Source organism: Alnus glutinosa, chromosome 14 (assembly GCF_958979055.1).
Source record: "Alnus glutinosa chromosome 14, dhAlnGlut1.1, whole genome shotgun sequence".
NCBI lineage: Eukaryota > Viridiplantae > Streptophyta > Magnoliopsida > Fagales > Betulaceae > Alnus > Alnus glutinosa.
The window spans coordinates 13,334,171-13,347,130 of record NC_084899.1 but is presented as its reverse complement, the minus strand read 5'-3'; the positions used below and the strand labels follow the sequence as shown (position 1 = coordinate 13,347,130).

At 34.4% G+C, this 12,960-nt stretch overlaps 1 protein-coding gene across 11 annotated transcripts in view; it reads right to left on the bottom strand.

Annotated features, from left to right (window-relative positions):
- Nucleotides 1-267: 267 nt before the first annotated feature.
- The window catches only part of LOC133857868 (fatty acid amide hydrolase-like), a 49,650-nt gene continuing 36,957 nt past the window's right edge, over nt 268-12,960 (bottom strand). The window contains exons 16-21 of one of the 11 annotated variants that reach the window (XR_009898388.1): nt 4,879-4,947; nt 4,732-4,796; nt 4,124-4,185; nt 3,892-3,987; nt 3,520-3,637; nt 268-527 (exon numbers count right to left, since the gene is read on the bottom strand). Coding sequence is in view for 6 of the 11 variants with exons in the window: in XM_062293229.1 (XP_062149213.1) it covers nt 441-527; nt 3,892-3,987; nt 4,124-4,185; nt 4,732-4,796; nt 4,879-4,947 (379 nt within the window). In the remaining 5 variants the exon portion in view is untranslated. Of the gene's footprint in view, nt 528-3,315; nt 3,638-3,891; nt 3,988-4,123; nt 4,186-4,731; nt 4,797-4,878; nt 4,948-12,960 lie in introns of those variants that run through there. The other 10 variants (XR_009898390.1, XR_009898389.1, XM_062293232.1 and 7 more) reach the window with 10 other exon arrangements.

Sequence of the window (12,960 nt, the reverse complement as noted above, 5' to 3'; positions counted from 1 at the left end):
CGAAATAACCCCCAAACATGCAACCTAGCCCAGTCACTTAATTTAAACAATTGACTTGGGATGAGATAGAGAAGCGACAAGAGAAGGGGTTCCGTTTTAATTGCAACGAAAGGTTCATCCCTGGACATCGATGCAACGTTTGCAAGTGTGGCACCCCACTTTTACAAAAAAAGCGTAGTGAAAATTTTCGATTTTCACGTGACATCACAACATCATCAGAGTTGAGATTTGACAGCGGAATATATTTGTATACAACTTAAGAACCAATAACACATCAAAGCTGATTGAATTACCTCAATATATAAACAATATAATTTGATGTTTTCACATAATAAAGGCACACAAAACATTAACATATTTGCCACATGTGGCACAAACCCACATATAGAATATTACATATTTAAAGAAATACTTAAAAGCCTTATTCATAAATAATAGGTTCAACATAAAGATCCTATTAGTCCTGACCTTTCTCTCCTGTCCTGCATAAACATGTATGTGATTGTGGTTATCACCACAATCCCATACTGTAATTAAGTGAGTCAACTGCGTTCAATAATCTAATGAAATACAGATTTATTTAACAATGCACCATGCAACAATATGATGTAATGACAGATTGATTAGTGCCTTGGGACGTCAACTCTCGGTCTACATGATTGATTAGTGCCTTGGTACTTAAACCTTCGGTCTTTCTTATTGACAGGTTCATATCTCATAGCAGTAAAATATGCAATGCCAATTTATTAGCAGGCTCATGATTCATGATAGTAAAATATGCAAAGTTCCAACCAAATATGCATATAATTAAATAAAGCATAAATAACATATAATTAAATAAACCCATAAACATGATATTAAAGAAATCAGTATCATCCTCGGTAAATATTTTATACTTACAGTTCTTTTCTTCCAAAAAGGTTTCCACACATTGCAATATAATTTTGTTCTTGTATTAATGTATTAGTACAAATTGCTAAGAGACATTTTAACACTTTTACATTTGGCATTTATTAATTAATACCCAAAATATCCTTTAAGTAAAATAGACATCATAATAGCTATGTGTATATTTTACATACAATATAAAATTACAATAGTTATATATATATATATATATATATATATATATATATATATATATATATATATATATATATATATATATATATATATATAGTTTTTGTTATCAAATAAAGCGGATATCATAACTGCTATAATAGTTATTTATAAATTAGACATGGTTACTTCATTAATATAAATAATGAGTATAGCATTTTTAAAATAGATGGACGGCACAACGACACAAATATGAATAATTCTTATTTTATCTTCTTCTTTTTTTTTTTTTTTTTTTTTTTTTCTAAAAAAAAAAAAAAAAATCTGTAGAATAGCGACATTAGTATCACTAATGCTAAAAATACTTTAAAATATTTTGGGCAATGTAACTGCGCTATTATAAAATACTCATTTTAACTTGGGCATTATAACAACGAGTTTTATAAATCAAATACGCGACTTTAGAAATCCTGTTTAAAACACCACATTAAAACATTAGAATACTTATTAACTTATAATAAAGTTATAAAAGTATAAATCAAAGCTTACCAAAAATATCACAAAGTGAGATATTTTAAAAGGGACCTCACTGCACTAACAAGGACTGGCCGAGTGAGAGAGAATTTCTTCTCTTCCCTATGCTGAGCCAAGAGAAGGAAACAGAGAGGATCCTTCCTTTTATTTCTTTTCTTTTCTTTTATCTTTTTCCTTTTCCCTTTTCTGCACCTGGGCCAAGAGAGAGTCATAGAGTTGGAGAGGGTCCTTTACTGTTTTGTTTTCTATTCTACCGAGAGAGATGGAGAGGGTGGCCTAAGAGAGTTTACTTTTACAATAAAATAAACTGAACAAAGGGAGGCAGAGCTTACAGAGAAAGAGTTACCTTTTCCATAATTTTTCTTTTCTTTTCTATTCCCTCCCTTTGACCGAACACATAGAGAGGAGAGAAGAGGGAGACAATGGGTTCTTTACCTTGCTGCAGTTCCTGTTTTCAAAGGAAGGGTGCAGCAAAGATCAGAACAAAGAGAAAGGTGAAGAGTTGAGAGACAAAAAGTGAGACTCCTTCTTGATGCAATCGAAAACAAAGAGGGTGAGAGAAGAGAGAAGTTGGGTTTCTATCTTTTCTGTTTTTGAGCTGCTGGATTGATAAAGAAACAACAGGGAAAGAAGAGATAATAGTTTTCTGCCATGAGAGAAGCAGAAAATAAGAGAAGAAAGGAGGAAGAAGAAGAGAAGAAGAAGGAAGAGATGAGTGTGAATAAAGGGGCTGCACCTCTCAATATATAGTGAATTGGACGGCCTAGATTACACCATTTTGAACATATCCAACGGGTGAGAGAGTTGGAGATAAGATATTTTTTTTCCCAAGAAAAACAGAGACTGGCGTTTGCTGCATCTGCAATCTGCAAAACTATGGTGATCAATCGTCATTTCTGGGCGATCAAGCGCTTATGCGATCAAGCGTCTGTTTTGGCGATAGAGTGCCTATCTCTAAATCTATTATTTATTTTCTACTTCGATTTATAGTTTTAAGGTCCGATAAATTTATTTAATCATTTTAGAATTTATACACGTGCCTCACAATTTATTGAATATTTAACTTTTATAAATATACTTAAATTCTTTTATATTATTATTTAGATCGTAAATTTAAATTCTTTTATATTATTATTTAGATCATAAATTCTATTTTAAGACGTTATATTTTTTTATCTTAAAATCTGGGGCGTTACATCAAGTGTTTTTGAATGAAGGAGGCAGTGCAGTTGAAGAGTCCCCGTGGGAGGTGGAGACCAAGAATGAGCAAAAAGGGAAAGATTAAAAAATGTGCAAATTTTTTTTTCCTAGTTTCAACCTTGAGGACAAGTTTGGTTTGGGAAGGGGGAGATGCAAATGTTAGAAGTTGTGAACGAGTCTACTAATGAATGAAGACTATCATTTAGGACTCTTAATTTGGATGTATTAGTTGGGTGGAGAATAGAGTTGTATTAGAGTTGCAATAGCTTGGCTTATTTAAGGACTATCAATCAATCAATAAATCCTCATAGAGAAATTTGGTCAAACAATTGTGGTCTCTTCTACTCGGAAAGAGCTCTCTGGTTACTTGTTGTTGATCTCTGTATCATCATAATCATACAATATCTTTTGTTAGTTAGTGGACAAATTCTCTATCTAATAATCTTGGGAAGTTTTGTTGCTTGCATCACTTGATATATAGATGCAATTAAAACAGATGAATTTGGCTTAAGGTTTAAGAAATTGAGGAGGAAAAAGATGTTTTTCAAATTCCAAATTTCTATAGTAATATAATGGAGAAATTACAAGTACCCTAATGCCCTTATACACTTGTGAGTTGTCAATGTTTCGAATAATGCTCCACACATACATGGTTATCTTCCATTTAAATTGTTTCCCATTTATCAATGGATTTAACAAAAAACAAAAATATCCAGTAGAGAAAACCTGCAAATTTGTATGACCATCACCATTTGTAATTCAATGGATGTTCGTCGTGCAACTAATCCTTATTAAGAAGATTATAGAAAACCTCTGGCTTTCTGTAGCCTGACTTGCAGAGGGCCTACAATGAAAACGTTTCTACACCTCAGTTGTCATGATAAGATAATTTATTATTAAAATATTAATTAAATGATTAAATTTATCGTTATTATCATGCCTATATATACGAAAGTCTGCCAAGGAAAGTGGAAACAAAATACATCATAGAACCTCATGTGAATATTTTAAACAATTGATGAGTTATTCAAATTTCTCAAAGAAAAGTAGAGAGAAAGAAACTAGAAACAAGCTCACAACAAAAGTTTGGTAATCTACCTGCATTGCCGATGCTATGTGAATTAATGTTGGTTCGGACCATGGCCGACCCATAAACTGAAGGCCAATCGGCAAACCAAGTTTGTCATATCCCACCTATCAATTCAATTTAGGTTAGCAATGAACTACTCAAGTTTCCTTCATCCTATAAAGCAATAAAGGACAACATAAAATAAAATAAAATTACAAAAAAAAAAATAATAATAAAAATAGAAGGATGATAAGATCAGACCGGAACAGTAACAGCAGGCAATCCTAAAAAATTTCCTGCTATTGAAAACCGAACTAGTGCAGCTGAAATAATGGCAAACTTGTCAATTCCACTTCATGTATCATCTTTTGTAATTAAGTTAAACAAGTATGGAGTGCTGAAAATGCTTCTATCCAAAACCAACGAAACGATTAGAAGAACTTCCTTCAACTAAGTCTATAAAATTGTCATATGTCGTTTAAGCATGTAAGAAGCACATACTTTTTTAAGAGCATTAAAAGAATTAGAAAAAATTCAATTAAAGAAAAAAAAAAAAAAAAAACACACATGCTTCTCACTTACTATGGTCCGTTTGGGTGTTGAATCCGAATATTATTCGAATTCACTGCGTGAATTACGAGGTTTGACTTTGTGAGATAAAATTTGAAACAAATTTAAAAAGTTGAATAAAATATGATTTATTTTTGAAAAAAAGTAGAATATTATTCAAAATAATATTCAAAACAAACACACCAGTCTCACATGACAATTTTATATAGATGGGGTTGTAAGAACTTTTTCTAAATTAGTTTGGAGGAAATGCTGAAACCAAATTAATTTGGGAAACTAAATTAATAAAGATTTAAGACCTCCATTTATATAGTCGAGTTCACCGGTCTCTAGAGCATCATCTTTTATTGGGTATGCAGTTACGCTGTCACACAGATCATAGAGACTAAACATTAGATACTACTAAAGGAAAGTAAATGGGATCAAACTAAAGAAACAAAGAATACCCTGTTGTTGGTGAAACAATGACATCTGCCTGAGCAAATATATTCATATGAAACTGCATCTGGCGATTCCTGTGGATATTTAAACAAGCTAGGAATGACATTATAAATAAAAATTAAAATGCTGATGTGGATACCCACAAAGTGCAGATAATGAGCTAATAATATGTGTCAAAGTACTTTGCTTAGATCGATACATTTTTTCTGCTTTTTGAAATGGTGGACATGTAGCCTATATTTATTTATAATAAGATAAGTCAATATTGAGTGCTGCTAAGTATATTGGTATTTGTAAACTATAGGTAGGTCGGTAACCCAAATTAGAATCTGTGATGGGAAAGACTATGTAAGGATTTCCTATATAAAGGCTAAAACCTCCTTTCTCTCCATAATATATAAAACTGTATTACCATATTGTGTACGTAATACCTAAGAAGTAATACTATTTAGTAGATTCCTATACAACTATCATACAACTGAATGATGTGGCAGTAAACATCAGACCTTGAAAAAAAAAAAAAAACTAATGCTGATCTAATGATTGAATTTTATTGTCACGTCATTTGGTTATATGGCAATTGTACATGAGTATACTAAATAGAAGTACTCATAACTAAGAAGAGGATGTTACGATCCCAAATGTCCCACATGGGTTAAATACAATCTTAACCATATGCATATAAGCTCTTGGTGCTATTCCCTTGCAAGTCGGTTTTCAAGGATGAGTTATACCCAAGTTTTGTATCATTTAGTATCAGCTTCAACCATCACATCGAGTACGGGATCGGATGTAGCTTATCGAATATGGGATGAATGTTTTGCGGCTTTGTGGTCGAGTCTTGAAGGGGGCGACCTATAGGATGGATTGAAATGTCTTGGTACTATGTATGGGCATAGTATTAAGTCATTGAATACTGATAGGTGAGTAAAGCCACCAAAAAGAAAGGCTACAATCGGGTCATTGTTGATAGAGTGTTTTGTTGTGAATGTCGGTTGCAGAGCATAGTGGTATGTTACAATCCCAAGTTTCCCACATGGGTTAAGTAAAATCTTAACCATGTGTATATAAGCTCTTGGTAACCATCCCAATACAAGCCGATTTTCAATGGTGAGTTACACAAAAGTTTTGTATCATTTTTGTTAGCTGTGAGGCGTGGCAGTATGGTATGATCCCAAGTGTCGTACATGAGTTAATTGCAATATTAACCATGTGTATGTAAGCTCTTAGGCACCCTACCCTTGGAAGCCGGTTTTCAAATGTGAGTTCTATCTAAGGTTTGTATCATTTGATATCAGAGCTAGTCACCACGTAAAGTATATGATCAAGACACAATTCATTTTAAATTTGTTTTCATGGGTGTGTTTACCCAATGTTTGTATCATTTGGCATCAGAGCCAACTACCACATCAAGTATGGGAATGGACGCAACTCGTTGAGTATGGGAATGGGTTTTGGCTTTGTGGTCAAGTCTCGAAGGGGGTAACTTATAGGCTAGATTAAAAATGTCTTGGTACTATGTATAGTGTTAAGTCATTGAATTCTGATAATTTAGTGGAGCTACCAAAAAGATAAAGGGCTACAATCGGGTTAGTGTCAATAAAGTGGGCATCTGTGAACGTTGGATGCGAAGCTTGGTATTATATTACAATCCCAAGTGTCTCACATGAGTTAATTAAGTACAATCTTAACCCTGTGTATATATGCTCTTGTGCATCCTTCCCTTGCAAGCCAATTTTGATGGGTGAGTTCTACCCATGGTTTGTATCATTACATTGGCTGCAAAGTGTGGTAGTATGTTACGATCCCAAATGTCTTACATTGATTATTTGCAATCTTAACCATGTGTATATAAGCTCTTAAGCACCCTTTCCTAGCAAGCCAGTTTTCAATGGCAAGTTCTACCTAAGGTTTGTATCATTCGACACCAGAGTCAGCCACCACATTGAGTATATGATTGGATGCAGCTCGTCGATTATGGGATCGAATGGGTTACGGCTTTATGGTTGAGTCACCAATCAGACGACCTCAAGGTAGGATTAAAATGTCTTAATAGGTATGGACATAATGTTAAGTCATTGAATACTGATATGTGAGTGAACCTGGAAAAAAGAGAAATGACTACCATTGTGTCAGTGTCAATAGTGTGAGCCGCCATGAACAATGGCTGCAGAGCATAATGGTATGTTATGATTCCAAGTTACATGGGTTATGTGTAATTTTAGCCATGTGTATATATAAACCCTTGGGCCCCCTCCCCTTACAAGATGGTTTTCAATGGTGAAAGTTTGTATCAAAGGAGCAAGGAAAAAAAATCTAGCTCCTAAAAATTGTTATTTGTATCATTTAAACAACATGTGTACATCAATTACATCAAATTGATAATTCCTACACGTCTGTTGAAATTTCATGATTCATAATACTATTCTAGTTTTTAGCATGTTTTATTATAAGTCTAACCATTGGTATCAAAGCCTTTGTGCTAGTGTTAAAACTTTTTGTTATTGATAAAGATAAAAGAAATAATAAGGGGTAATTTCCTTTTCCCCCCATGAACTACCAAAAAATGCGCGATGCCCCTATGAACTACCAACTCGACCAAAATAGAGCATTCAAGAACCAAAGACAACCATTTTCCCCCCTTCCGTCAGTCAACGGGTCATGTGACCGTCACGTGCCGTTTTACATGGGGGCATGTTGGAAAATGGTGGTAGTTCATGGGAGGAAAATAGGAAGAAAATGAAAATAAAACAGCATTTTTTTTTTATCAATTGAGGGCATTTTTGTCTTTTAATCAAAATTAACGTCCAAAATTGAAATATTCCGTCCATGTTAACGGGTCTGACTGACGGAAGGGGGCAAAATGTGTAAAGTTGGTAGTTGGATGCTCTATTTTGGTCGAGTTGGTAGTTCATGGGGGCATCGCGCATTTTTTGGTAGTTCATGAGGGGAAAAGGTAATTACCCCAAATAATAATAATAATAATAATAAAAAACTGCAAAAAATGGGTTTTTTTTCGTTACATTAAAATTTAAGATCGATCAATTTTGACTAGTTTCTAGCCCTCATCCAGCCAATAGAGTTAAAAGTTTATGTGACCACGCATGTACTATATTTTATATTTAACATTTATTTCAATTGCATGTGGGGTTCTTTTTAATTAGGGCATGCATATATCAATGTTGTGATTGATTGGTTTTTTATGGGCATAAAAGCTATCTCTAGTTCCTTACTTAGAGAAAATTATTTAGAATTGAAGTGATTGTCACCAAAGTGACATACTCATGAATATATATCTATTTTATCATTTAAAGATTTTAAGGATGTAATTGCATCTTTTAAACTATTACCTACTATTGCCTAGCCAAGGGAGGTTATTGCATGTTACAATTTGAAAAGATGGCATGAAGCGATTAATGGGGTACATTGGTATATTTTGCCTAAAGATGATGCATTACTTTTTTTAAGACTTGTGTGAGATATGTTAATTAGCTGTGTGATTAGTTTTAGGAGAATACCTTGTAATAAGTTGTGTTCTCTACTCAAAAGAGATTTTGTAATGATGCATCTAGGTCTTTCACCGTAATAAAACTTACAGAACTTTTAAGCTTATATGCAGGCTATCTATTTAAATGCCCATGTTAATTACATACATCTCTTTATTGCATACATTATATGTTAGAGGCTTTTGAATAATTGTGATAATTTTTAAACTATTTTCTCAATTTTGAATGTCTGTTTCCATTATAATAAAATGTCGTCCATTGAAAATCTAACAAAGAATACTTAGATAGGATCCTTAAAAAAAAAAAAAAAGCCTAAGAATACTTACGTGAGATGAAAATGTGATATTGAGAGATGGTGATGTAAGGGATGATAACATTGTAACAATTGTGGTCATCCCCACACCAAATCATCTCCATAGAAGGTGATAACTTCCATGGAGGTTATGAAAAGAGAAACAATGCAACTCTTGGTGAAGAATTGCATTGCATTCTATAAATAAAGATGGGGTGAAACCAATATAAAATATTATTCATTTTGACCATTGTCGTTTTGTATTTGTTCCCCCTCAATTTCCACCCAAACGTGAAAATCCTTCCAACTCCTTTGTATTCATTTTCTCTTAATTTCTTTTAATAGTATCAGAGCAATAGGTTAAGGAAGACAAAGAAAAACTAAAAGATTTAGAAATAATCTTGGAGGAAGTATACAAGGCCATCAACAAATAAGTGTTGAGTTTGGCATCATCAGTGGCTTTTTACAATCTTCATCAATCGACAATCAAACTGGAAGAGAAGCCTTTAACTGTTACCGTGGGTGGACTAAGATACACCGAGAACGTGGAGATACTAAGGAGAAGGTACCAATTAGAAGAAGGTTCTTGGAAAAAAAAAAATACTTTCCTCAATATCTAAAACAAAGCTTTTTTCCAAACCCATCTCTCTCACCAAATCCGAAGAAAAAACTCCTCCGGGTTTTGAGAGTGTTGGGGAGTCATCCCCAAAAAAATAGTAGGTTTTGGGAAGCTTGGAAGAGGGAGAGGAGTCAAAATTTGTGGGTTATATCAAAAACAAGGGCACTAGTTCATCATTCTAAGTGCAAGAGGAAGAAAAAGACTCAGCTAATCAAAATAGCATCGTTTGGACTAGTAGAAGCCAATCAAAACACATTCCCAATGTCGACAAAAACGACAACTTTCCACTAAGTGGGAATGATGTCCTTTCACATTGCATTATAAACGAGCCTTTTGTCCCAGTCAAAACCAGTGTCATTCCATTAAACGAAAATGACATTGTTTCGCGCCTAGTGTAGGCGCTTTTAGCCCCAGCTAGAAACAACATCGTTTTGCAACCAATTTGAAGTGATATTGTTTCGCAGATGTTGGAGGTTGCAAGAAATGACGGCCAAAAGAGGAAACACACGATAGGAAAGTCCATCCTTAAAGCTTGAGCCCAAGCTCAGTCAATCGTTGGCGGGTAAAATTTTGACTCGTTAATTGACCAAGACTCGTGACCTGACACAGTAACTAAGTCATGTCGCCCAGTCAAGCCATGCGTGAAAGCCATGTAGCATGCTAAGCCGCTGCCGCCCCTTGTATTGGACCAGTATGGTGCACTTGTGGCTTGTTTTTCAGCCCCGATTAGAAACACTCAAAAGCCATTTTAAAAATCATTCAAAGGGGAAGATCAATACAACATTTCCAGACATAAATTTTCAGAAGAAAAATCACAAGAAGGTTTGGGAAAGGGGAAAGTCTTTCGACCAAGGCCACAGGGACAAGCATCAAAGGTATATTCCTCATTTTTGGTTGTTGCCAAGGCAACACAAGGAGGTGGTATTCATTGTTCCTGATTTGGGTTGTCTAAGATCTCCAATGACAGATGCCTGAAGTGTCCGCATCCATTGAGGATTATTAGTACCATTGAGCAGACGCTGAGGGACCCATGACCATTGGGCATCCACTATACTCTGTCGAGAAGAGGTGAATGGGTGAGTTTGCTAGATCCAAATTTAGCATAGTATAGGGCTTCCCTAAACAATTATCAGGCTAGGTTGACATAGCTTGGTCTCGAGTGATTTTTCTTATTATTATTAGCTGCTTATTTTATTTAGGTATAAATGCATTTTCAGTAATGGGGTTTGGAGTTTGACAAATAGCTAACTAAGTTTTAAATGGTGATTAATCACTCATTGTGATAAGTAAAAAAGAACAAATTATCCCCTGTTGTTAGACAAATATAACAGTGCTCGTATAGGTGAGAAAGACTATGCAGGTGACCATGTAAACTGGATGGAACTAATTGTGAAGGAAGTTGCAAATGTTGGTCACCCAATATTAGACAAAATGCAAGTGATGATCATACTTAATAGTCTTCCTTTTGTCATGGGAACATGTGGTAACTTGTTTGACACATAGTGACAAAGAAATTTCCATGATATCTTTCCCTATGCTTGTGTTAGGATAAGAGATGATGAAGCAAAGAAGGAGGGACAACTAGTAATTTGATGATGACTCAGACCTCGCATGTGCTCACATTTAAAGGCAAAGCATAGAAGTTTAAGAGAAGATGGGAAGGGAAGCCAAAAGGTGGAAAGAAAGTTGAAGGAGCATGCTTGAGGTGCAGAAAGAAGTGGCACTTCAAGGCAAAATTGTCCAAGGAACAAGGACAACAAGACATAAGGAAATTGCAATGGCAGTCATTGAAATAACTATGGCGGAACCATCAACAAATTCTTGATAGATGGATTCAGCATTGACAAGACACATAGCAAGAGGCCGATGAATTTTTGTAGATTTTAAAGAAAAGACAGTTGGGGAGCACAAAGTATACATTGGCAACAACACTTACAGTGATGTGTTAGGAAAAGGAAAATGCAAGATTTCTATCAATGGGTCAGTCATTATTTTAAATGATATATTGTATGTGCCTAGTATCTGTATAAATCTAAAGTATGCTTGTATTAGATAAGAAGGGATACGAGATTAAATTCAAGTATGGAAAGGTCTATATTAGGAAGGAAAATGTATAAGTAAAGGGTGTAAAGGTGGACAATATATACTTACTAAAAGTTGATAATCAAGTTTCTATTTCTGATTATTTGAATGTGGCAGTAGGTGAAAATAGTTCTTATTTATGGCATCTGAGATTGGGTTACATAAATAAAGATAAAATGATTAGAAGGAGAAGGAGCATATTACTACTACAAGTTAATTATGAAGATTTTAATACAAGTTAATTATGTAATAAGGGAAAAATGACTAGTAAATCTTTTCAAAACATTGGAAATCATCAGATTTGCTAGAAGTAATCCACTCTGATATATGTGGACCATTAAGAACTAAGACACATACATGAATAGAATACTTTATTACCTTTAATGACATATCTGCCTTCTCAAACATGAGTGTGAAGCTATTGAGAAATTCAAGGAATACAAATTGGAGGTAGAAAATCATTTGGGAAGGTCCATAAAGAGCTTGAATAATGATAGGAGAGGTGAGTATGAAGCCATGGATTATTTCTACAATGAAAGTGGAATAAGGCTTTTCTAAAAAATGCCTTAAAAGCCTGAGCAAAATGGCATTGCAGATAAAGGAACAAAATGCTGATGGATATGACAAGATCTATGATGGCATATGCTGCTTTACCCATTCATTTTTAGGGAGACTTTTATCCACGACAACATACATTCTTAACAAAGTTAAGAAAAAAAAATCTAAAATACTTACATCCTATGAATACTGGCTAGGCCTACAACCAAATATTAAAAATTTCAAGGTATGGTGATATAAGGCACATGTACTTATCCTAAAGCCCCTAAGAGATAAGTTGGGAAGTAAAACATGGGAATGCAGGTTTATAGGATACATAGAGAATAGTAGTGGCTACTGATTCTACCATTCTGAGAGAGGTTGATAGAAAGTAAGGATGCTATATTTCTAGAGAATACCAACAAAATTACTCATATAGAGAAGATCAAACTTTTACAAGATGAAGATCGTGAGTGCCAAGCACCAGTAGATACTCCATTAGAAGATGAGCAAGAGATAGATGTTCAACATAGTGGGGAGTAAAAGAAAGTCTGATGATTAATCGCACATGGATACAACTGTTGGAAATAGTGGGAGTAAAAAACAAAAGCGACCATCAAGTATACTTAGTACTCATTATGTTCTAAAAGTACACGACATAAATTGACAAGATGATCTAGCGAATTTTAAGGAAGCTTTGAACAGTAATGATGCTGAAAAATTGCTTGAAGCTATGAATGAGGAGTTTGACTCAATCAAGAAAAATGATGTTTGGGACCTCACAGATTTATCGCGTCAAAGAAAAGCCATTGGATGAAAATGGGTACTAAGAAAGAAATTCAAAGCAGGTGGAAGCCTTGATATGTACAAAGCTAGGTTGATGGCTAAATGGCTTACTCAACAACCAGATGTAGACTTTGTTGATACATATTCACCTGTGGCAAAGCTCGTCTCGATAAGAATAATCGTGTCCGTGGTAGCCAAAATGGATTTGGAATTACATGAGTTGGATGTTAAAACGACATTCAAACGATGAATTAAAAGAGGATGT